At 44.7% G+C, this 26,088-nt stretch overlaps 1 protein-coding gene across 1 annotated transcript in view; it reads right to left on the bottom strand.

Annotated features, from left to right (window-relative positions):
• The window catches only part of LOC310888616 (phospholipid-transporting ATPase FetA-like), a gene marked incomplete at its 3' end in the record, with an annotated part of 40,488 nt that extends 15,346 nt beyond the window's left edge, over window positions 1–25,142 (bottom strand). Inside the window, exons 1-7 of the mRNA XM_083815490.1 lie at window positions 17,905–25,142; window positions 8,068–8,111; window positions 6,336–6,501; window positions 5,250–5,365; window positions 2,930–3,098; window positions 1,096–1,154; window positions 486–597 (exon numbers count right to left, since the gene is read on the bottom strand). Coding sequence (XP_083671616.1) covers window positions 486–597; window positions 1,096–1,154; window positions 2,930–3,098; window positions 5,250–5,365; window positions 6,336–6,501; window positions 8,068–8,097 — 652 coding nt within the window. The 5' untranslated portion in view covers window positions 8,098–8,111; window positions 17,905–25,142. The remainder of the gene's footprint in view (window positions 1–485; window positions 598–1,095; window positions 1,155–2,929; window positions 3,099–5,249; window positions 5,366–6,335; window positions 6,502–8,067; window positions 8,112–17,904) is intronic.
• Between the last annotated feature and the right edge of the window lie 946 nt (window positions 25,143–26,088).

The raw sequence follows: 26,088 nt of genomic DNA, 5'->3' as shown, positions 1-26,088 counted from the left end.
CACAGTTCTTTCCAACTTAATGCTTTTTCCAGAAGCTTATGTTTCCTCCATTTCCATTCTGGAATATGAATGCCAGGACCAAATTGAAACAGAACTAAGATCAACATCAGCATTAAAGTTCCTGGAAACTGGGACCAAATTTTTTCAAGCCTTCTTCACCAGGACAGTCAACTGTACTAAAGTGACATCTTTTCACAGTGTAAGACAGAGACTACAGGATCCTCATTGTCACCTCTCCAATGGCAACGGATGCTATTGTCATACTGCTTCCAGCCTCAGGACAGGAATTAGGAACAGGAACCAGCTACAGTTATCTGGTCTAATTCCAGTTAACTGGAGTTTTGTCTAGCTGGCAATGAAGCAAAGCCCTGTAAGTTTATCATCCGTGCAGTTTTTCAAAGGAGAGACAATGAGAATATGGGTCCTAGCAGAATCATCTCACCAGTGAAAGAGAAGGGAAACATCCAGAACTGTAGCCCCTTTACCTTGCTTGTCTCCAGTGAGAACCCATATCTTAATGTGGGCTTTGGCAAGAGTCTCATTTGTCTGTGGGACCCCATCTTGTAACTTGTCCTCAATCGCTGTGGCACCTAGCAGCTTAACAGAAAACAACAGGGAACTGGTAAGTATTCCCATCGTGAGTAAAGGAGAAAGCATTAAACCTCTATGTAGTTACTCAAGCAAGCACAAATGAGATCCAGGAATAAGGTTGCATTGACTTTCATTATTCCTCAGGAAATTTACTGTACAGAGTAGAGCTCTGATCCTGCAAATGTTTTATTTTGTAATCCCCCAGACGCAGCTGGATCATGAACACACCTGAAATTATTTGCCACGTTTGCACACCTACAGGTCCATGTTCTTCCACATGTCACCTTCACAGCAGCTATAGAGTTAACACAGGGATGAAGACAGATGGGGATTCCTGTCCCCAAACCTCCATATGCATCCTCTAACATTGAGCTTGCTTCCAGCCATATACTTAAACTGTCATATGGCTGCAATGCATTTTCTCCAGACCACAACACACCCATCCCCACCCCCTACTCCACACCACCACACAACACTAAACCACAGACTGCTCAAGAAACAAACCTTTGTTATTTCAAAGTTACTGCTTTCTCTGCATTTTGGAGATACTTGGTGGCTTTCACCTGTTGTCAAAGAGACATGAAGGTTTCACTGCTAGGTCAGGTTTAGGCAGCATCTGCTACTACATACCTCCTGCTGTTGGGAGACTAAATTCAAGGGCTGGCTTTAAGAACAAGATCCGTTTTGGTTTCCTGGGATGTTCATCATTCCTCAGCTATGAGTGTTATTAATGCACAACTCACAACTCACAAACAAAGTATATTTTCCATAGGCTTTTGAAAACTATACAATCCACATTTTGCAGCAGTAGTCCCTGGTCCAGCTAGTGAGATCTTAAATGTTTATAAGCATACTAAGCCACCTACTGGAGTACCTGCTCATTCTTGGCAGCCTGAGTCTGACTTGGAAGCCCAGAGATGGACACTGATGTCAAATGCACCCAGGAACACTAAGAGCTTGCGTTCCCACATCCATTATCCTTAATTTTTAGGTTGATCAATGCCAAATAGTATTTTTACTACTATTCCCTGAATATAACCATGTTCCGTCCCTATTCCCCCTTGCTGTCCTTATATCCTTACTCACTCTAAGGACCCTTGGCAGGGGTCTGCTACACACAGGGACTTCTGCTCTTGACATCAACCAGACTGTGATACTTGGCAGTCTTCTATGCCTACACAAGACTCCTGTGCTGACTCTGGCCCTTGCATCCATTCTCTGTCACAAACCAGGCACTCCTACACCCACTCTCTGTCCTTCTGTGCAGCACCTTCTGGAAGTAAAATCATTCCCGTACAGGATACAGAGAAGGGTCTGGTGTAAACTGTGTTTCCTTCTGAACCATGCTTCTTCTTCCTGTGAGCCAGTGACCTCTTCTCTACTCAGGCCATGAGCTTCATAATCCTTACGTGCAAATCAGCTGTCTCCTTGACCTCCTGAACCTCCATGTCTTTCCTTGCTTTGGACATGACCCACACAGCGTTTGCACAACGTATTCTCTGGACTGCAGGATTAGCATTTCCCACTACTCTGTTGAGACTGGGAGGGCGGCAGGCTCTGCCCCATGGACTATGCAACTTCCAGAGGTCAGCTGCTTCTAGGCTCACACATACTTCTTCCCAGGCCCTCCTGGAATCCTGAGTATACAGCTAATGGAAGGAGCAACAGTGCAGCTCCCCAGCTTTCCAAGATCTCAGGAAAGCATTACTGTGAGTGCAAAAGCTGAATTGCTTCCTCTCAGATCCCACACATCCTTTTCATTCATTATTCATGGCTGTAAAACACAAGCAAACCCCAGGGCTGTAACAACACTCATGGAGAGAAGAATGACTTGAAGATCACAAGTTTAGCTCTATTTCAGATTGACACAAACATCTTCATGGACATCATCCTCCCATCCCGCCCAAGGCTGCAAGAACAAAGACGATGCCCTCTGAAATGGAAGGGGACCTGGGGATTATTCACTGCCTTGCATTTTGAAGAGAGGAAAATAAATAGATCAGCCATTTGCACATACAACGGATAGCTATGAAATATTTGTGTCCCTGTCATCTCCCTTAAGCTCTGCTATGTCACTTCATCATGAGAAAGCTATGTTGACACCCACGTGAGTTAAAATAAAACCATTCCCAGGCACTGGTGGCTGACACCCCAGTTACTGGCTCCTCACGGGGGTGCCAGCGAAAGCCCAGCACTGCCATATTTCAAACCACTCCTGTCACACAACTCACTGAGCTGTTTGCAGCACAATGTTTACTGAAGTCATACTGAGCTGTTTGTTCACAAACCACTATCCTTGCTGCCTCCCTCAGAGCTTGGCCCAGATTCTGTGAAATACCAGCCATTAGATCTTTTTCAATTTCTTCATATATCTCAGACAATTTATCTTCTTGTCCTTCCAAGGCAGTGCTTGCTTCATGGTGATGCCTGATCCAGTCCTGAAAGTATTCTTCATCCAAGTTTTTATGGGCCACGACAAGTATCCTCAAACCTTCCCCAGCAAACTCCTGCAAGACAGTGGTGAGGCAGAATAAGTCAAAGGAGAACAGACTCCTTGCTCTGGTTTACAAAAGACTCTCTGAAAGCAAACAGCTATTTGTGAAAACTTGTTACCTAATGTCTGCAGAGGAAAGGTGAAAAAAAGCAACACCTTAGATCACAAACCTCAGGGTGCTTTTTAAAAACTAGTTCCAGGTCACTTTTACATCCTTACAAAGAACAAATTGAAAAGGCCTCTCTTACATTCTGGGTCTAAAACTTTACATCAATCAGGCAGTTGTTTGCCAGGTTCACATTTCTCAACATGAGGTTCAGAATATTAAGACCTAAATAAAACACACTGAACTCTGCCTTGAGTTTCAGAGCTGCACTCAACTTGTTCAGGGGCTGATCTAAATGCGCAGTGTGAGCACAATCACTCATGACATCTCTCCAAGTCCGCGTAAGCGTGCTTTCTGTAGATGTACATTTGACGGTACATTTCTCAGTGTTTGACGGTACAATTCTCAGTGCTTGGTGGAATAACCAAGACTCCTTTCTGCAAACTGAGGCTTCCTCCCATAACAGCCCATTCACTTACTTTCTCCTTTGGGATTCCAAAAGAACAGATCTGAAGTAAAGGTGCGTTAGGGACAGGCCACATCCACAGCTTATCTCCCTGTGCTCTGACCTCTCCTTCACCCACAATATTCTCTGTCTCCCCTAGGCAGTGAGCAGGGATGTTCGTGCTATTGCTCAACCTCCCTGGCAAGTCTTTCTGTTATCCCGTGCTCTGCTCTGTACCAGCAGGAGCTGGCATCACAAGCGGGAGTAAATGTTGGCTAGAACATCCACCTCTCACCACATTTTACTCTACACCAACAACATAAAAAGCCACGAGGTTTGAGTGCTGCATTTTCCATGCTGCCCAGGTGTGGCATAATAACCACACGGAGACCAGGGTTCTTTTAGGATCAGTAACTGCTACTACTTTATTGATGACATAGCTTCATTATCTTTTACTGAGGGCCTAACTTCATCTCTCATATTGAGGACATAACTTCATTATTCTTGTTGCCTCCCCATATTGAGGACAGGCTCCCTTCTTATACCATTCGCCCCACAGCAGTACTTTTCCACTAACTATTCAATGGTCAACAACTTTGCCTGGCAACAGCAAACACCCAGCAACTTCCATGCCTTAATGGCTGGAGAACAGGCAACCCGAGACAGCAAGGCGTCTCCTGAATCACCCTTCTTTGTTCCCTCTAAACTCTTTACATTCCTTATGGCCTCATCATTAAGAGTCCGATGTTATCACCAACCATGGGGCTTGCCGACCCCCATGGCCACACTCCCACACCCAGGCAATAAGCCCATATATGATCTGGAGGAAGGGGAGGGAAGTGACACTCTCATAGAATCACTCTCATAGAATGGTTTGGGTTGGAAAGGGCCTTAAAGACCATCCAGTTCCAACCCTCTTCCATGGGCAGGGACACCTCCCACCAGACCAGGTTGCTCAAAGCCCCATCCAGCCTGGCCTTGAACACTTCCAGGGATGGGGCATCCACAACTATGCCCCAGCCCTGCTCAGTCCCTTCTGACCGAGGCCTCTCAGACCACAATCACTGCAGATTTGGATTGTATTCAAGAAGGTAAAAGGCTCTGGGGCCCTTTTACTGATCATCTGAATTATTCCGATCAAGGCATGCCTGAATATGCTGGGCACCTGCATTGTACAATAACAGCAGAATTGGATGGAATTTAGCTGCCAAAACACAGATATATAGTATTATTTCAGGTGTTTCCCCTATCCTATCTGGCTTCCACTTCCTACTCCATAGTAATGCAGCTCTTCTGAATGTCCTGCATTGTATTTGACATTCACATCCAGATGTTCTGGATAACCTAGAGCAGTTCAAATGGTACTGGTGATAGCTGATTTGATACCTAAAGCTTTAGAAATTAATTTCCCTCTTAATCCCCCATGAAATATACATATACATATACATATACATATACATATACATATACATATACATATACATATATTTGGTGTTTGGGTGCTGCTTCTGAAATCTGTTTTTTTTGTCTCAATACAAATTACATTTCCATACCTGGAGAAAAGGCAATCGTCCCATCAAATGCAGATTTGCAGTGCAGAAGAAAGCACTTACATTCAGATGTTCAGTGGTCTCCTCCTTGAGAGAATCACAGGGTGGATGAAGTAGTTCATAAAGAATGGTGTCAGCCCCCTTGCAGTATAAAGTCAAGTCCCCTTCTGGACTCCACACTATAAAGAAGAAGAGAGAAATTCTACAGATACCAGACTGAAGCACTCAAGATTCATAGCACTTGCATCAAAACAAAGGTTTTCAGAGGTATCCAAACTCTAACAAGTGATGGCAAACTCACAGGAATCAAGATAAGCTTTGCTTAGAACAGAAGATAGTGCAACTGTCATCAGCCTTAGCACAGGCAACTACACCCAGATTGCATTGGCCTGAGCAGATGCTCTGTTAGATTTTGTGGTTCCTTCAAGCAGATCTTCAGGCAGGACATCTGTATTCAAAAGTCAAGAACAACTTGTTCTTAGGGTACTGGCTCTGCTGCCAGTAAAGATGCTTAAAAGCCTGAAAAGCCATGAAGGAAAGAAGGGAGCAAAAGGAACATACCAATAACTGACATTCACTTGTGGACATTGCTGAAATCGAGAATAGCCAGCAGTTTGTAGATTTTCATTTCTCCCATTTCCACAACAGTGATGGTCTCTGGTGTGCGAGCCCGGAACACAAATCTGAAGTTTCTGGCAGCAGTGACAAGAGCTCCCTCATCGGGAGATTGGGCCTGATACACCAAGTTACCTGACGTACAAGAAAAAAAAATATGTGGCTTCTACTTTGTTTCTGAGATTAACAAATATAAAGTCAAAAAAGTTTTGTAGCAGTTATCTATGTGTGGAATAGAGAAGGAGCTGAGCAAGCCGTTTGCCACAACGGGAAAGCTGTGGCACCTGCAGTTTCTGCACATGAGGTATGGTGGTGGCAGTGATGTCATCACCACAGAAACACATGGGGAGTAGAGGCTCTGGTCCTTTCGGCTCCCATGTGGCACCTCCAAAAACACTGATTTATGTGTCGACATACTACAGAAAATCACCAGGGAGCCGAAAGGACCAGTAACAACTTATGTGAAGAGAAGACACACTGTGGTGGTGTAAGGTAAACAGAACCACTCAGTTTGGTACCTTTAACAGTCCTCACCTTCTTTCTTCTCTTCTGGCATCACTGTGTGACAAAGTGAGAGCAGGCAGAAGAACCCATAGGTTGGGACATTACTCAGCTTCACAGCTTCAACCAGGCTATGGTCATAGAAGGTAAACTTTGGGTCAGCTAACGGGTTGTATGAGAAATCAACCTTCTCTGTGTTCTGCAAAAACATGGCTTTGTGTTATTAATAGAGATCTCACATGCCTACCCACTACAGCCCCCCCTCTCTTCCTTACATTTACAGAGATCCCTCTCCTGCAGGGCTGTTCATGACAGAGACTGATCAATCTAAGTAATTGGGAATTCTTGAAAGCTACTGAGTCAAAGGAGAGGACAGGCGCTTGAAGTGCCTTTCAGAGCAGCACTCAGGCTGATAGTCTGAGTATCCAAAAAGATGCCTTGCTGTGCCAAAGCAAATGTTCCTACAGGATCCCTGCTAAAGAATTTCTACAGTGCAGAAATGCCTGCCTTCAAAATACCACTGCTTGGAGGCATCATCCTGCTGATTTCTATGGTTGTCTGGGACAGGGGCGTGTGGAGGCCGAATTCAAAAGGCCGTGTTCCCCACACTACTCTCCCAAAGCAAGAAAAAGCCCTGATATGGAAAAAGATGACAGGCAAGTGATGTAAAGGTTCAACTCCATAGGCACTGCCCTTATTATCTGAAAACAAGGAGTCCCAAGCAGAGGGGAACATAGTGGAGAAACAGACAGAAGCTCAAAGCACAAAGTGTCATGGAGGAATGCACTGCTGAGCCTGCCTGGGATGATCCCGACTCCCTCCCCATCCCAGTGAGCTCAGAGTTTCCAGGATAGAAGTCATCCTTCTGACCTGCACCAGCTGACATTCAGCACTTGCCACAAGAGCACAGCCCCCCCACCTACAATGATTTGCACAACAAGGCCCGGGCACTCCAACTCCATGAATATGTGGGCAGCGGCCTTTTAACCTGCAGGACTCTGCTCTACCATGTATCAGAGGAAGGAGGAGCTGCTGGGTGGCCAGTTGGCAGGAGACCAGCATCTCTCCCCCAGCAAGCCAGCCCTTTGCATTTTGCTGCTTGAGTGAGGGCAGTCTGGTAGGACAGCGCTCAGTACAAGGAGCCAATTTCAGTGCGTAGTTTAAGTTTTAAAGTGCCTGGAAATGAATCACTGGAATGAGGAGTGGGATTTTCATGATCATTTTGCCATTTGTTACTTGGATCACTGCTTACAGTTTTCAGACATTTTAAGCAGTGAAATCCAAGATGTGGGTTTGTGCCAACAAGTAGAGGCCGGATAGAAATGGAGAAGTCACTCATTTTCCCACTTTCCAGTATTCAGACATAGGGGAATTTGACAGTGACCTTGTTACGCATGTGAACTGAACTCACTGATTCCCAGCCAGAACTTTAATTCACTGCCAAGGATAATAACATTCATCAGTGTCCAAGTTTCCAACCAATATCAATGGTCAAATGTTCAGAGGAACTGTGCATGCAGTAGGATGTCATGTGAAGCTGAAGGAACAGTAGATACTCAGGCTGCCCATCCTGCATATTCAAAGCAGCCTTATTGGAAGGGAATGCAACTCTGACAAGCCTCTGATGTCCACAAGAACACACCTCCCTGCTGTCAGGATCAAGAGGAACATGAGCGTGAGCTGTGCCTGGGTGGGTTTTATCCACTGGCACCTACGCAGGAAGGTTCACAGAAAGCAGAGATTCTGCTAGCACTTGAGCACTTACCTCATTTATTTCTATCCTTTGCCCAGACATGTCATACACATCACCTGCAAGCAAGAAAGCCTGAGGTTATAGCCATAAACTTCAGATAAGAGCTGTCTCTGAGCTTCTCTACCAAAAATAAAATAAATAAAATAAATAAAGTGTTTTGAAGCTAGTATCAAATTTAAAAGTTTCCGTAACACAAATATCTTGACATGGGGACTGGGGACTGATGATTCATATCAATCAGATCCTATGTCAATCCATGATAAAATCAAAAGACTGACAGATGCTGAAAACAAAAAGTGGTTACCATAAAGATGACTGGCATTTGGGTAAAGAATTGATCTCTGCCCAGAAGGGACATAGTGCTAGGAGAGTGTTTTCAGGGTATGACTTCTCTTATGCCTTTTGTGGGAATAGAAATGTTGTTTTTGCAGTGTTACATTGTATAGAAGGAAGGAATGTGGTATTGAGATATGCTTACAGTGATAAGAAAGCTCAGCAGGTGACCTCCTAAAATGCAGACAACCAGACTCCTTAGAGCAATCAGGTGAAAATCACTATGTTAAGTCAAGCCAGATAAGGGGAGAAAACATTACCATCTCAAAAACAGGCCGGAAACTGAAGGCCAGGCATTGTCTGTGAAGCATCAGATAGATTGTGAACCTGGATTACCCACTCCAGTGGGGAAACAGGGGAGGGTCCTGTCATCAAAAAGTATATAAACTGTGTTTTGGAACCAGTAGGTGCGCTCTCCTGCTTGTGGGGCGCCCGCCATTGCAATCGCGAATAAATTACTACTTCACTGAGATCCTTGCCTGAGCCTAAGTTATTGGCTACGGAGTGTTTCTCACAATTTGGGGGCTCGTCCGGGATCCAGTTGTGGGAATGGAAATGTTGTTTTTGCAGTGTTACATTGTATAGAAGGAAGGAATGCGGTATTGAGATATGCTTACAGTGATAAGAAAGCTTAACAGAAAACCTTGTAAAATGCAGACAGCCAGACTCCTTAGAGCAATTAGGTGAAAATCACGGTGTCAAGTCAAATCAGATAAGTGAGGAAACATTACCACTTCAAACAGTAAAAAAGTCAAAAGAAATTTGAAATTTAACAGGCCAGCAACTGAAGGCCATGTATTGTCTGTGAAGTATTGGATAGGTTGTGAACCTGGATTACCCAGTCAATGGGGAAACAGGGGAGGGTCCCGGTCGTCGAGAAAGAAAGTATATAACCTGTACTTTGTGACTAGAAGGTGCGGTCCTACTTGTGGGACGCCCGCCATTGCAATCGCGAATAAATTACTACTTCACTGAGATCCTCGCCTGAGCCTAAGTTATTGGCTACAGAGTGTTTCTCACAATTTGGGGGCTCGTCCGGGACCCAGTCACCTACTGGGGAGCCCCACCGCCGCAGCAGCAGGAAGGCATGCCCCGCTGATTTCAGCGGTCCTGTGCATCAACGGTGGCGGTTCTGCGGAGAGCTGACAGAGGGCCCGAGACTGATGAAAGAGGCAGGATCCGTGAAGTAGTGGGGAAAGGAAGAAGGTAGGCACTCCGGGTTTTAAGAATTGATCTGGTAACTCTGTGCACAGACCAAGGTAAGAAATATTAAGTATTGCCTTGGGGGTCGGGTGAGACTCTGTGTGACGTGTGACGTGTGATTGAGACGTACTTTTGTACGAAGCGAGTGTGGAGTCCTGATCCGCGGTTCCCTAGCTCCGCGAGGGGCGCGGCCGGAGACAGACGAAGCGTGAGATAAGGGAGAGAAAGGAAGAGTCTCGGGAAATTTGGTGTATGGTAAGCCCTTGCACAGGGAAGTGCTTGGCAATACACCAGGGAAATTTGGTGTGCGGTAAGCCTTGCACGGGGTAGTGCTCGGAAGTACACCAGGGAAATTTGGTGTGCGGTAAGCCTTGCACGGGGAAGTGCTTGGCAGTACACCAGGGAAATTTGGTGTGCGGTAATCCTTGCACGGGGTAGTGCTCGGAAGTACACCAGGGAAATTTGGTGTGCGGTAAGCCTTGCACGGGGAAGTGCTTGGCAGTACACCAGGGAAATTTGGTGTGCGGTAATCCTTGCACGGGGTAGTGCTCGGAAGTACACCAGGGAATCTGGTAAACTCATAGGTGTGCAGTAGCCCTTGCACGGGGAAGTGCTTGGCAGTACACCCCCATTTTCCAGAATAGGAAAAATGGGAAATATGAGTTCCAGGGGACAGGGAGATATCCCTGGGGGAGTGCCTACCGAAAGTTCTTCCTGAAGAATTATAAGAAATTGGAAAAATAATCTCAAAATTGGAGGAGATGGTAAAAAAAAAAATATATATATATATGGTTAAATATTGTGTATTAGTCTGGACAAAAGAACCAATTAAGGAAACAGCAGTATTTTGGCCAAAATATGGGCCTGATGAAAATTCAGGCTTGAAATTTATGTGTAAACAATAAGATTCCTTTTTTTTGGAGGAGGAGCCAAGTTATGCTCCCTATAATCCTAATATTGCACCGGTGGCAGCAGCAGTCGCTCCAGGAAAGGAGACAGGGACTGCAATTAACACTGTCCCTAGAGAAGAGCGTACTCTAGGCTCTGGCAACAATTAGAACAAGGTAGAAGAGGTACTGAGAATTTTGCCTTCCCTGATACTAACAGCACTAACACTAACTGTGTATCCTCTTAAGTGAACTTCCCCCCCTCCTTACCAGCAGAGAGGTTAGGAGTTTCCTAGGACCTAACTTATACTCTTGGGGAGGGGGAATTATGTATATAAATATGTTGTTTACAGGGAAAGAAATGGGAATGATCAGGAGGAAAGCTGCTATACAAAAATGGGAAAGAACTCATCCTCCAGGACCAGGGGTAATACCGGCATGGCAGGAATAACCACTTGCCGATCCTGGCTGGAAGAATAATAGTGTGCAACACAGAAATCATATGAGAGACTTGGGGTCAGAATGAGAAAGTACTTGGGGATGAATCCTGAGGACCCGGTATCCCAAGGGCTCTTGAAAGTTCATTTTGTGATTGAAGCCTGGCAAGATGCACAGAAAATGCTCCAGGTGGGGGGGATGTAGTGAACAGTCACTGGGGGGCCCTCCTGTGGGAGGCCCTGGACGTGTGTGTCAAGAGGGGAGATGAGAAGGAAAAGCAGAGAGTGAAACTAATGGTATTGACAGTGTAGCAGGTAGTCAGGCAGAGGCTTGGGGAAAGAGGAAGAAAATCTTCAGGGGGAGTCAGGGCCAGGATGGAAAGGAGGGGAAGAGAGATGAAGGTATGGCAGGCAAGGAAAGCTACTCGTGTTGTGGCCTGAATCTCAGCAGGGACAGGCTTTGATGGGATGTTTTAAGTGTGGGCAGGCTGGCCACTTCAGGTAGGAATATCCGGAGTGGAAGAAGGAGGAGAGAAGGAAAATGGGATGAGGGAGAAAGGTATGGAATTAAGTTGGCTAATGACTGAGCCTTTGGTGAAAGTACAGGCTGGAGAAAGATAGAAGTGTTAAAAAGAGTTATTGAAGGTGTTAAAGGTGTGGTATGTAATGTTTGACAGAGCTGTTTTTTGAATGAGTTGGGAAAGTTGAATGAGCAGGGAAAGAGGATGTAGGCATTATCTAAGTAACAGTCTAGAAGTTTTGGTATATTTGCTGTGGTGTTTGGTCAGTTTCCCAAGTATCGAGAAGGGGGGGGGCAGGGGGGGCAGCCTGCTCCACCAGGGGCCTCTCCACAGGCCACAGGGGGCTTTGGCTCCGGCGCCTGGAGCGCCTCCACCCCCTCCTTCTGTGCTGACTTTGGTGTCTGCGGGGAGGTTTCTCACTCCTCCCTCTCCCAGCTGCTGTTGAGCAGCAGGATTTTGTTTGTTCATTTGTTTTTGTGGATGTGCTCTCACAGAGGCACGGACTGTGTTGCTCATGGCTTGGCTCTGGGCAGCGGTGGGCCCCTCTGGGGCCGGACGAAATTGTCCCTTATCTGCCACGGGGTGGTTTCTGGATTCTCCTCGTGGGGGCTGCCACTGCAGCCCCCTCCCGAACCTTGCCATCAAACACAATACACAGGGGCAGCTAGGTCATTACTGGCCTGTAAAGTATCAGGGATTAAATTAACTAATGAAACCCTAAAAAGTGATGGGGGTAGAAGGGGCTGGGATAACAGTGCCACCTTTGGGGGATACCAAGCTGAGACTAGGGGATAAAATGATCTCTGGGCAATTATTGTATGTACCCAAGGCAGGGACTAACTTGTTGGGAAGGGATTTGATGATGAAATTGGGCATTCAAATAGTAAATTGGTAGACTGGAATAACAGTGGTATTAATGGAGTGCTCTCAGGCCCTGAGAGCAAAGATATATTCACCTCTGACTGGAAAGACTCTGAAGTGGGGGCGGAAGCAACAATACAGATGGACAGTTTTACCTCAGGGGTTTACAGGGCCTCCGATTAATTTGGACAAAGTTCTAGAACAGATTTTGGAGCAATTCCAACCTCCCGAGGAGGAATTTCTGTTACAAAATGTGTATGATCGTTTATTGTCAGGACAGGAGAAAACAGTTGTGAAGGAAGCTACTAACAAGCTATTCAACTTTCTGGGAAAGCAGGGCTTGGGAGTATTGAAAAATAAATTACAATACAGGTATTTAAGGCATCTAATGTCTGAGGGAAAACGGAGAATAAATCCAGAGAGGATTCAGGGAATTGTTGAAAACTAAGAAAGAACTAAAAAGTTTTTAAGAGAGATTTCTTTAAGGAATCAGGAGCCACGAAGCCTGAGGGAAAATGGATATTCCCTGATGGGAGAGAAATGCTGAATAAAGCACCAATGAGGCAAATATTAATCGTTTTACATTAAGAGAGTCATTTGGAGATGCAAGCAATGTGTGATGTTGTGCTAAGAAAGTATGTCTGTGTAGGAATATACACTTCAGTGAAGCAAATATGCAGAGGATGTACCATATGTCAAAAGGCAAATAAAAAGGTCATTTGTAACTAACCTAGAGGGGGATGGGAGCCAGGGATTCGACCTTTCCAAAGTATACAGGTAGACTTTACTGAGTTACGTAAAGGAGGGAGATTTAAGTACTTGTTTTTCCTAATTGACCACGTGACTGGGTGTGTGTAAGCTTTCCCCTTGGTATCTGCCACTGCAAACACGGTGGCTAAGGTATCACCGGAGCAAATAGTCCCTAGATATGGGATAGCTGAAAACATTGATTCAGATCAAGGAAATAATTTCACTTCACAAGTACTGCAAGGGTTAATGCAGGCCTTAGAGATAGAGTGGGCTTTTCACACCCCCTGGCACCCCTCCTCTTCTGGGAAGGCAAAGCGAATGAACCAGACATTAAAGAAGCAATTAACTAAATTAGTGTTAAAAACCCAACTTCCTTGGGTAAAATGTTTACTTTTAGCACTCCTACAGGTTCAAACAGCACCAAGAAACGATATAGGAATTTCACCGTATGAGATGCTGTTCGGATTACCCTATCTGGGCAGAAGGGATGAGATACCACAATTCGAAATGAGAGAGTTTTCTTAAGAACTGTGTTCTGGGGTTGTCCTCTTCTTTGTCATTTCTCAGGACCCGTGGGAAATTGGGTCCTGATTCAGACCTGGAAAGGATCAACTCCGGCCTGAATGGGAAGGACACTTCCAAGTACTACTAACCACTGGAACAGCCATAGGAACTGCGGAAAAAGGTTGGACTCACTATACTCGAGTGAAGGCATCCATCGACCCTAGTACCTGGGAAGCTGTTCCTACAGAAGACTTGTTGGAAGTTGAAATCGAAGAGAAAAATCTCATAGTGGACTCTGAGCGGGATAAGAGCTTGCGATTGTAAACTAACCTTTTATTTTCACAGGTAACTAATGAGTGTGACTTGTGATTGACAGAAAGGACTGGCCTATAATGAATTGAAGTGTTCCCAAGGGGGGTTTGTTATGGTAGTAGTGTATATCTTATTCTTTGTATTGATAATTATTTGGAAACCTAAGGTTTAAAAATAATGACAGGGAAAAATCAATTATTAATTTTGTTTTTAGTGATTGTAGGCCTCAGAGAAAGCCTTGGTCAATTGGCAACTTGGAAAAGGCATGACCAGATAATAGTAAGACGGGATACCCCATAAAAATATGGGTGAATGTGACAGAGGGTTATGTACCGCAATCTGTCATGTTTGATGCTTGTGAGGTGTTAGCTTGTGGAGATTTAAATGCCCAACGACAGCTGAGCAGAGGGAACAAATAACTGGGAGAGACCCAACAGCCAGATTGAGAATAGCTGTATGGAAACGATCCTCTATTTCCATCAGAGAAAGGGAGAAACTCAAGGAGAAAACAGGAGAGAAAACAGGAGGCCCTCTTTGAAATGCGGCAGTTCAAACATTTGAGATTGAAACAGGGTACGGGGATGTGAATGCCTGGATAGAATGGGTTAAATATACTGTCCAGAGTCTCAACCATAGCAATTGCTATGCTTGTGCCTCGGGATGACCGATTGCCCAGATAGTGCCCTGCCCATTGGGGTGGACCGAGGATTCCCAGGGAATGCGATGTATGATTGCATTGTACCAAGAAAAGACTGCCTGGGGAAATGAGGCCTGTAAGTCTCTCTCTTTGCCATTCCCTTCCTTGCACGATAGCAATATCAGGGCTCCCCCTGTATTCTCCACAGCTATAGGTAACCATACAGCTTGCCTCTCACGGCAGGGTGTGAGTGCTACCCAGCATCTGGGAGAATTTGCCTTGTGCACGAGGACCTTGAATGCTACCGAGGACTTGATGGGAAAATATTCAAGACTTGAGATCCCCAGGGCAGATCTCTGGTGGTACTGTGGAGGGAAGATCTTACGGTCCATCCTGCCATCTAACTGGGGAGGCACTTGTGCACTTGTTCAATTAGCTATACCCTTCACCCTGGCATTTGAAAGAGAAACATCACAAATACCCAGAAGAAGTAAAAGAAGCTTAGGAGTATCATTTGATGATAGAGCGTACATAGATTCTATTGGGGTGCCTAGAGGAGTTCCCGATGAACATAAAGCCAGGAATCAAATTGCTGCAGGGTTTGAGTCACTGTTCTGGTGGGTAACAATTAATAAAAATGTGGATTGGATTAATTATATCTATTATAATCAGCAGAGATTCATAAACTATACAAGAGATGCGATAAGAGGAATCGCTGAACAACTAGATGTCACCAGCAAAATGGCTTGGGAAAACAGAATAGCATTAGATATGATTCTTGCGGAGAAAGGTGGTGTGTGCGTGATGCTGGGCAACCGTTGTTGTACTTTTATCCCTAACAATACTGCCCCGGATGGCACAGTAACTAGAGCATTGCAAGGGCTTACCACCCTTGCCAATGAATTGGCAGAAAACTCAGGAGCAGACACTTCCATCACAGGATGGTTGGAATCTTGGTTTGGTAAATGGAAAGGGATGGTAGTGTCCATATTTACATCCTTGATCGTAGTAGCAGGAGTTTTGACAGCCATTGGTTGTTGCATTATCCCCTGTGTAAGGGGACTTGTCCAGCGGTTTACTGAAACTGCACTTTTGAAACAAATGACCATGGATCCACCACCCTACTCAGATAAGATGATGATATTAGAGGAAATGGAAAGCAAAGAAAGTGAAGAAGAGGAAGACATCTACCAAATTACACCTTAGAGAAAAATTTTGCAAAAATCAACAAATTATAAAAAGAGAAAAGGGGGGAATTGTGGGAATAGAAATGTTGTTTTTGCAGTGTTACATTGTTTAGAAGGAAGGAATGTGGTATTGAGATATGCTTACAGTGATAAGAAAGCTCAGCAGGTGACCTCGTAAAATGCAGACAACCAGACTCCTTAGAGCGATCAGGTGGAAATCACTATGTTAAGTCAAGCCAGATAAGGGGAGAAAACATTACCATCTCAAAAACAGGCCGGAAACTGAAGGCCAGGCATTGTCTGTGAAGCATCAGGTAGATTGTGAACCTGGATTACCCACTCCAGTGGGGAAACAGGGGAGGGTCCTGTCACCAAAAAGTATATAAACTGTGTTTTGGAACCAGTAGGTGTGCTCTCCTGCTTGTGGGGCGCCCGCCATTGCAATCGTGAATAAATTACTACTTCACTGAGATCCTCGCCTGAGCCTAAGTTATTGGCTACGGAGTGTTTCTCACACTATGGCAATTTCTTTGGGCTCTCTGATAGCTTGTAAACCCTGGGTAATCAATTCCTGATGTATTAAACTCTTTCCTTGTGAATTGATGAGCCCCCTTTCTTCCCATATTTTGCCAAATGTATGTACTACCCCATAAGCATATTTTGAATCTATATATACTGTACCGCTTTTATTTTTCAACAATTTTAGGGCCCGCAATATGGCATATAGCTCGCAAGCTTGGGCAGACCAGCTAGGGCTCAAAGGTCCAGATTCCACTATCTCAAATGTTTTCCCGTTTACTAACGCGTATCCTGATTTTTGCTTTCCCTCGACTACTCTCGAGGAACCATCCACATATATCTGTTCACCGATGGGTAATTCCACCTCCTCTAGATCAGGTCTCAATTTCGTTTGCTCTTCTATATTTCGGAGGCAATCGTGTCCTAAGGACTCATTTGGTTCCCCATAAAGAAATTGAGCAGGGTTCTGTAGGGAGGTTGTTCCTAATGTTAATTTTGGAGAGGAAATCAAAATTCCTTCATATTTTAATAATCTGGCGTCAGTGATCCATTTCTCTGCCTTCTGTTGCAGTACCCCGCATATATTGTGTAGAGATATTACTTTGATTTCCCCCCCAAAAGTGATCTTCTGTGCTTCTTCCGCTAACAAGGCAGCAGCTACCACTACCTGCAAACAGTTTGGCCAACCCCGGCTAACCGGATCCAATAATTTAGACAAATAGGCCACAGGTTTGTTTTTTTTTTTAACTCCTTGCCCATTCTTGGGCCAGCACTCCGTATGCCGTGCCTGCTGCGCTGTTCACAAAAAAAACAAAACAAAACAAAACAGCCTCCTTAAATCTGGTAAGCTTAACACTGGGGGGCGTACTAGTTCCTCCTTTAACTTGTTCAGTCGTTCCTCATCTTCTTTTGTCCATTTGAGTAATCCATCCTTATTCAGCTTGTTATATAAAAATTTAACCTTTCCACTATAATCTTCTATCCATTGTCTACAGTATCCGGTCAACCCTAACAGTTGCCGTACCTGCCTTTTAGTTCGCGGGGACGCTAAAGCCAATATTCCACTGATTCTGCCTGGGTCTAACTTCTTAGTCCCCTTACTTAACTGGTGACCCAGGTACTTTATCTCTTGCTCCACAATTTGTAATTTTGCCCCTCCTTTTTCTTTTAAAGGGTACAGAGGGTACAGATTAACTCGATTCTCTGAGCCAATCCAAAGGCTCGCATATTCGCTCCCCTCTAAACAAAAAGGTTCCTTTGTATTTACATAAATGTTTAAGGCTTGGCAAACCCAGTCTTCAAACGACCCAAATATGGGCCAATAATTTGCCTACCTCCCCAAACTTCAACACAATAATGAATCATTTTTACTTTATCCTTTCCCCGCCTAAAAGGGGAATCACTCCAATTCTTAATCATTAACCCCAGTGGACTATCTGTGGGAATAGGGGGCAACCTAGCACTAGGCATTACCCCACCCATGGGACCAGAAGGCTTACTCTTCTTCTGTCCCATCTTCCGGAGTGCCTTCACACACACACACAGCCGCTTCCCCCTGGTCGTGGCCCAGTCCCTCGCGGGATGTGGGAACCGCACTACTGAGGGGTCCGCACTCACTTCGTCCGCAATTGGACGTCTCACACAGACGCACTCCGGGATCACCAACCCCAACCGAACAGATCACCGGCCTATACTTACCCACCCCGTGGGTCTTCGTTTGGCCTTCGTGCACAAAGATTACCTAGGGGTTTTGCCGGCTTTATTTGCTTGCTGCCCGAAATTTAGGGTTCGTCGGTAGAGGGCTTGAACGGGAATAGTCCCGGCGAAGGCCGCCGAAATCGGCGGGGCGCCCCCCTCGATAGGTTTCCCGATCAAATTACCTCTATCCGAGTCACGGCACCAAATTTGTTATAAATTACTCTTTTAGCCAGAAAGAATTAGTTTATTGAGTAAGCGATCAGCAAGCAAAACAGCGCTGGTCGGCTGGGGAGTCTCCGCTCCGCCACAGCACGCAACTTCCCTTTCCAGCGTCACTGTTTTATAGCATCCAAGTTTCGGCTTGTCAGGAGTTGTTGAGCCTTCTGAGGCTGCGCGGTCCGTTGTTGGGGGTCGTTGTTTTTCACGCGTTGTACTCGTGTTCAAGGGAGGGGGGGGGGTCGTGAATCGGCAAACAGGATGTCTTGCGGTGGGTTGCTTCACAGAATCCTTTGTTTTAACAAGGATGTTTTCCCAACCTCCCTTCCTCATTATCTACTCGCTTAATCCCCTTATCACAATGTTGTGAATTGCGAAACCTTATCAGATTCTTTACATCCTTGAAGACAATGAACAAACCCCCTACTAATTTATCACAGTATGGGCCTGAGCTGGTATGTTGTTTGGTGGGTAATACATTTTGCGGTCCCAGTCAATGTAGAAACTTACCCAAGCGTATAATCTCTACACTGGTAAACCCAAAAGAGAAGGTGATGGAATATTTATTAGTTTAAAGGACAAGATCTTTATCTTCAGCTACCATTAGCAACTGCAGTTAGGAGACAACTTTGAAGGTAATGACAGGGTGTACTCATCAGGTTGTCCTTAAATTGCCTGTTGTAAGCAAAGCTGAAGCAAGCCTCACTGAAATGATCTGATTGGCTTATAGTAAATTCATTTCCTTTATTTATAGAACAACTTCTTATAAATATATTTGAGAAGTTTCAGCAGTACACAAGAAATTTTGAAAATCTGATGCTTGGTTTCAGTTTGTACTTGTTTCAGTTGAGGCTATCTTTTTGTGACAGAAGTCCTTAAGCTGGGCAATGAGTTAAGAAAACCACCAATACATCACTTTCACCCAGATTACCCCAACACTATATTAACCTGATTCAAAGATCATAAATCCAATTTCTTTAAGTGATTTATTCTTTATTGACGGCGCCAGATGCACGGGGGATCTTTCCGCCTATCGTGCATCCCGAAGTGAAAAGCCGTCCCAAATTTATACATCACAGTGATTAATATTTTATTAATGCATATACATATTCATTATCTAACCCCGCCTACTCTCGCTTCTCATGCTAATCAGTTTTTTGTGTCCTGCGCCTGCGCAGATCCTCTCGGTGGTCTTGGGCAGGGGTCGTCGAGCTGTGGTCGGTGGTCTCAGAGAGGAAGGCCATAAGTCTTCCTCACAGTGTACTTTTCACCCTTGGTCAGGATTCTGCTGAGTTAGCTTTCTTCCTAACCGCAAGGACTGTTTTTTCTTCGATTCTTCTGCTCGTTATTTTCTTATCTTGGATTCCAATGTCTTGTTCGAGATATATTGCCCGTATATGTCCTATTTCGAGATACATTGTCCGTACATCTGTTTCCTGCCCTACACCTAATGTTCTGTTCTCCCTTAATATTTACATTCTTAACCCTTTCTTATCTGGAATCGCCTCAGCTTCCCTAATCAATCCCCCCTTTTCTTTTCCCCATGCAAATTCTTTTGCATTGCATGCCCTTATCATTAGCAGTATCGCAGTAACATACATACAAATATTCCTACTACCAATAACATAACCAGATCAGTAAAAACTTGTTCTAACTATTGAAAGTTGGGTAACCATGAGGTTAACTTATTCCATATTTCCTCAAAGCCCCATGAAATGTTATCCTTACTAATCTTATACAGAACCTTTGTTTGTTTCTATATTTCCGCTATGTCAGTAGAGACCTTTCCGAATACAAAAATTCTTCTTCCCAGCCTCTACGATATGTATCCCTCAATACCTTGCCATGTACTTTCGTCAGGGAAGCTAATATTGCCATTCGTTGTAACAATTTCCAATTCCAAACAAGTATTACAAAAGACAATATTAAACTTATACCAACTAACATCAATAGAACAATAATTGGGTGACACAATGTGTTCAAAATCCCAGTTGCAGTTGGCGACCATCCAAAGAGTTTGTCCCACCAGCTATGATTTGTGTCTTGTTTTACTCTTTGCAAAACTCTGTTTATTTCTTTTGTATCATGGTGGACAGTGATTAAAGTCTTCTCTCCATCTTCCTGAATGCCTTTTAAAATTTTGATCAGGTCTTGGTGTTTAAGTAATTGCTTCACTAGCGTGAGGTTCATCCCAATAGGTGTGGGTAATAACTTGTGATACATTGTGTTGTTGGACTTGATCAACTGGTGGGATACCACTGGTGCTGAATATAAAAAATCACACCCGATGATTCTAACAAAGTTACAAATACAAAAGTTAGAATGATTTTTGCTAGGTAGAGTTATGTTTTCCTTATCTACTTCTACAAAAGCACAAGCAGTTCTTAAACACACACAGCCTTGACCAATATATACAAGCACAGTCTTTTGACTAGTATTTGGATGAATTTCGAAGTGGCAAACACCTTGCTCAGTGTCAAGACATACATCCTGAGCATCAATTGTGTTGCTTTCACAAATAAATCCTTGTTGTTCCCGGGTAACACATGATTCTAGATTCACAGACTGCCATTTCCCGTTCTTCATCCGGGCCCAGGTTCTATGCTCCGAAGGATAGAGCACTGTTTCGTCATGATTTAATCCTAGTGCAATAATGGGGTGGATAACATAAACTGTAGCATTACGTATAGTAAGCACAAAGGCAGTAGCCATGTTAATAATGGGATCATAGGTAAAATTTACCAGAGTCCACCAAGATTGGAACTTCTTTTCAAAATCATTGGCATTGTCCCAAACAATCTTTCGGACTTCAGCCGGAAAAATGCCTTCACTTCCTTCCCTAATGATCAAGGTAGCCGTTGCCTGCATCCATAACTGTACCTGTATACAACTAAGAGCTAAAGATACATTATCTTGCGCCATACTAAGTGCATCTATTATTAGTCTGTGGTCCTGGTCTTCAGCCTTTTCCCATATTGGTAACACCTTTGAAACTTGCCATTGGCTAGTTCCCAGTGCCAGTAAGGATGATTGCAGGGGCTGTTTTAGTTTTGTGTTCCAGATTGTTGTTGGCCTGTGTTCCTTACTACATATGGGAGGAAAGGAGAACAGGCTGGTTGAACTGCTGAGATGTTAATTTGTATTAGCAATTCAACACGCTTGAGAAATGATCACCATTTGTTCGCCAAATAACCACAACAGCTAACTTTCCATTAATGCTCTTATCCTCTGTGGTTACGGCTTCAGACCAAGGCCACCCACCATTCTCTATCATCATAGAAGCACCTTCCAATTCTTGAATCACAATTACAACTATAAGCCACAGAAATAAAACAATTCTGTTAACTAAATTTCTGCTAGCTACATTACTAAATACTCCTGACCATAGTGTCTTCATTTTGCTTGACTGAACTTTAGCTTCAGTTCACCGTCACCCAGCGTTACTTTCCAGGGGGCTTTTGGAGCTTTCTTCTCTCTCGAATAATGGATCCAGGCCGTTTGCTCCTTAATCTTGATGGCGGTATGTGTTGTCAGCAGCACCTGGTATGGTCCCGTCCACTTTTCTTCCAAAGGCCGACCTGCAAATGCTTTTACATACACATAATCCCCAGGTTTAAAGGGGTGGATTGGTTGGTCCAGCCCTCTAGCCCTGGTTCCTGAGACAACTTTAGATATTTGATCCAACTGTTTTTGGAGTCCTATTAAATAATTATACAAGTATCCCGACCCCAGTTGCGTCAGGTCCTCCCCGCTGAACAAAAACTGATAGGGTCTTCCGTATAATATTTCAAAAGGGCTTAGATTTTCCTTTGTCTGTGGTTTTACTCTAATTCTAAGTAAAGCCAAAGGGAGAGACTGAGGCCATGATAAATTAGTCTCTTGTCCTATTTTGGCTATTTGTTGTTTGATTAGATGATTCATCTTTTCCACTTGTCCGCTTGCCTGTGGTCTGTAAGGGGTATGGAGTTGCCAGTCTACCCCTAAGACCTTACTTACTTCTTGAACTATTTGCGCACAAAAATGAGAGCCTCTATCCGAGGACATTGCTGCCGGAATTCCGAAACGCGGTATTATCTCATTCAGTAAAACCTTAACCACTTCTCTTGCCTTGTTGGTTCGACAGGGAAAAGCCTCCGGCCACCCGGAAAAAGTATCTGTCAAAACCAACAAGTATCGATACCCCCCTTTTCTTGGCAGTTCTGAAAAATCTATCTGCCATTGTTGTCCTGGATAGTTTCCTTTACTGATTATTCCGAACTTTACCCTATTTTCTGTATTAGGGTTATGATGCAAACAAATACTGCATTGCTGGGTTACTTGTTTTACCGTAGTATACAGATTTCTTCCCACCAAGACTCGACTCAGATTTTTATATAAGGTGTCTGCTCCCCAATGAGTCTTATTATGTTCTGCCATGACCGTAGGCCATATTAAATTAGAGGGTAGTACAACCCTATTATCTTTCAGGTATACCCATCCATCACTCCTTGCTTTTCCTCCCAGGTCCCCAATTAACTTTTGATCTTCCTGTGTGTACCTAGGTTCCTGTCCTTCACCTAAAGTTTGTATTTTACCGTCTGGTATTAAAGTGAGCGCTTCTGCCTCAGCCAATCCGGCCACCCTTTTTGCTTCTTGGTCAGCCAGTCGGTTCCCTACCTCGAAGTCAGCGGTTCCTTTTTGGTGTCCCCGGCAATGTATAACAGCCACCTTCTCTGGGTGCTTTACCGCTTCCAACAACTTCAAAATCTCCTCAGCATATTTTATTTGTTTTCCTTGGGCCGTTAATAATCCTCGTTCTTTCCAGATAGCCCCATGTGCATGCACCACACCAAATGCATACTTAGAGTCTGTCCAGATATTTACTTTCTTTCCTGCTGCTAGTTCCAATGCCCGCGTAAGGGCAACTATTTCTGCTTTCTGAGCAGACGTCCCAGGGGGTAATGGTTTCGACTCAATTACCTGTTGAGTGGTCGTCACCGCATACCCTGCTTTGCGTTGTCCTTGTTTCACAAAGCTGCTTCCATCAGTATACCATGATTCATCCGCGTCTTCCAAGGGCTCCTCCTTGAGATCTGGTCGGCTAGAATACAGTTTCCATAGTTTCGATACAATCGTGGACCACTGGCTCGTCAGGAGCGTTACTAAGGAAAGAAGCTGGGTTCACAATGTTAGTAACCACAATTTCTACGTCATCTTGCTCCACCAGTATTGCTTGGTATTTTAAAAATCTTTGAGGGGATAACCAGTGTGCCCCTTTCTGCTCCAAGACTGCCGAGACAGTGTGTGATACCAGCACGGTTATCTTCTGTCCCATAGTGAACTTCCGAGCCTCCTGTATATTCATGATGACAGCGGCCACCGCTCGAAGGCAACCCGGCCAACCTTTACTTACTTCATCCAGTTGTTTAGAGAAGTAGGCCACAGCTCTCCTGTAGGGGCCCAGCTTCTGTGCCAGCACCCCCAGAGCCATCCCTTGTCTCTCATAAGAGTACAACCAAAAGGGTTTAGACAAGTCCGGTAGACCCAAAGCTGGTGCTCGCATTAACTCCAATTTAAGCTTCTTAAAGGCAGCCCGTGCTTCCCCCGTCCAGACCAATTTTGATTGGTTATTCTTGATGAGGTCATATAGGGGTTTTACAACTAGTCCATAATTATTAATCCATAGACGGCACCAACCTGTCATCCCTAGAAAAGTTCGTAATTCCTTAATGGTCTGTGGTTCTGGAATATGGCAGATAGTTTCTTTCCGTTCTGTTCCTAACTCCCTTTGTCCCCCTGAAATCTCAAACCCCAAGTAAGTTACACGTGACTGAATCAGCTGAGCCTTCTGTTGAGAGACTCGATACCCATTCAAACCCAAAAAATTAAGGAGACTTATTGTCCATTGCATGCAGCTGCTCCTATTCTCAGTGGCTATCAAAAGGTCATCAACGTATTGCAGCAGAACTCCTTCGGTGTTTGGGGCCTCCCAAACCTCAAGCTCTTTTGCTAGTTGATTCCCAAAAATCGTGGGGCCGTTTTTGAATCCCTGCGGCAATATGGTCCAGGTCAATTGAGCCTTTCGTCCTGAGTCTGGATTTTCCCATTCAAAAGCAAAAAGCTTCTGACTTTCTAGGGCTAAAGTCAGACAGAAGAAGGCATCTTTTAAATCCAGTACGGTAAACCAAACTAAATTATCTTTTAATTTAGTCAGTAATGTGTACGGGTTGGCTACCACAGGGTGTATATCTTCAGTGATCTTATTTATAGCTCTTAAATCCTGCACTAATCTATAGTTCTTCCCATCTGGCTTCTTAATTGGTAGTATAGGAGTATTATATTCAGATTCACACTCAACCAGCAGTCCATGTTTTAAAAACTTATCCACTATCCCCTTAATTCCTTTCCTGTCTTCTAATCTTAGGGGATATTGCTTAATCTTAACTGGCCTTTCCCCTGGCTTTAAACTCACCACTATCGGGGCTGCATTTTTGGCTCGCCCAGGGATGTCAGTAGCCCAGACTCCTGGGTAAACTTGGTCTAAAATCTCCGAAGGTACTTTACCGATGGGGTCTGCTTGTATCAGCATTAAGCTTAGCGCGGTTATCAGCTTTTCTTCTCTCACTTTTAACCCCACCTTCCCTTTTTCAAAGACAATTTCCGCTTCTAATTGTTCTAGTAAATCTCGCCCCAGCAAAGACTTCGGGGATCCTGGTAAATATAAAAACAGATTCACAGATTCACAGATTTCTCTAGGTTGGAAGAGACCTCAAGATCATCGAGTCCAACCTCCGACCTAACACTAAGTACTCCACTAAACCATATCCCTAAGCTCTACATCTAAACGTCTTTTAAAGACCTCCAGGGATGGTGACTCCACCACCTCCCTGGGCAGCCCGTTCCAATGCTTAATAACCCTTTCGGTAAAGAAGTACTTCCTAACATCCAACCTAAAACTCCCCTGTCGCAACTTTAGCCCATTCCCCCTCGTCCTGTCACTAGGCACGTGGGAGAATAGACCAACCCCCACCTCTCTACAGCCTCCTTTCAGGTAACTGTAGAGAGCGATGAGGTCGCCCCTGAGCCTCCTCTTCTCCAGGCTGAACAAGCCCAGCTCCCTCAGCCGCTCCTCGTAAGACTTGTTCTCCAGACCCCTCACAAGCTTGGTCGCCCTTCTCTGGACTCGCTCGAGCACGTCCATGTCCTTCCTGTAGCGAGGGGCCCAAAACTGAACACAGTACTCGAGGTGCGGCCTCACCAGAGCCGAGTACAGGGGCACAATCACTTCCCTCGACCTGCTGGCCACACTGCTTCTTATACAGGCCAGGATGCCGTTGGCCTTCTTGGCCACCTGAGCACACTGCTGGCTCATATTCAGCCGACTATCCACCAATACTCCCAGGTCCTTCTCGGCCAGGCAGCTTTCCAGCCACTCATCTCCCAGCCTGTAGCTCTGCTTGGGGTTGTTGCAGCCCAGGTGCAGGACCCGGCACTTGGTCTTGTTGAACTTCATGCAGTTGACCTCAGCCCATCGCTCCAGCCTATCCAGATCCTCCTGCAGAGCCTTCCTGCCCTCGAGCAGATCGACACACACACTTAGCTTGGTGTCATCTGCAAACTTACTGAGGGTGCACTGGACGCCCTCATCCCATCTGTTTCCCTAACTTATATTTTAAAGGCCTTAGGAAAAAGGCTTTCTCGTGCTGGCCTGTAGCTCCTATCACCGTCACAAAATCCTCATCCTCTGGTATCAATTTCTGGTTTAACACAGAATAAGTCGCTCCTGTGTCAATTAAAAACTCCACTTCCTGTCCTGATTTCCCTAGCTTAATTTTAACCAGCGGATCTGCTAGGGTAGAATCCCCCGGTCCACTTCATTGATCGGGAGATACACTAGCTACCATCAATCTGTTCTTCTCCCATTGTTTCGGACATTCCCTTTTCCAATGACCCACTTCCCTACAATATGCACACTGATTCAGTCTCAGG

This window comes from Anser anser (genome assembly GCF_964211835.1).
Source record: "Anser anser genome assembly, chromosome: W".
NCBI classification, from domain to species: domain Eukaryota; kingdom Metazoa; phylum Chordata; class Aves; order Anseriformes; family Anatidae; genus Anser; species Anser anser.
This window is presented reverse-complemented; position numbering and strand designations above follow the sequence as displayed.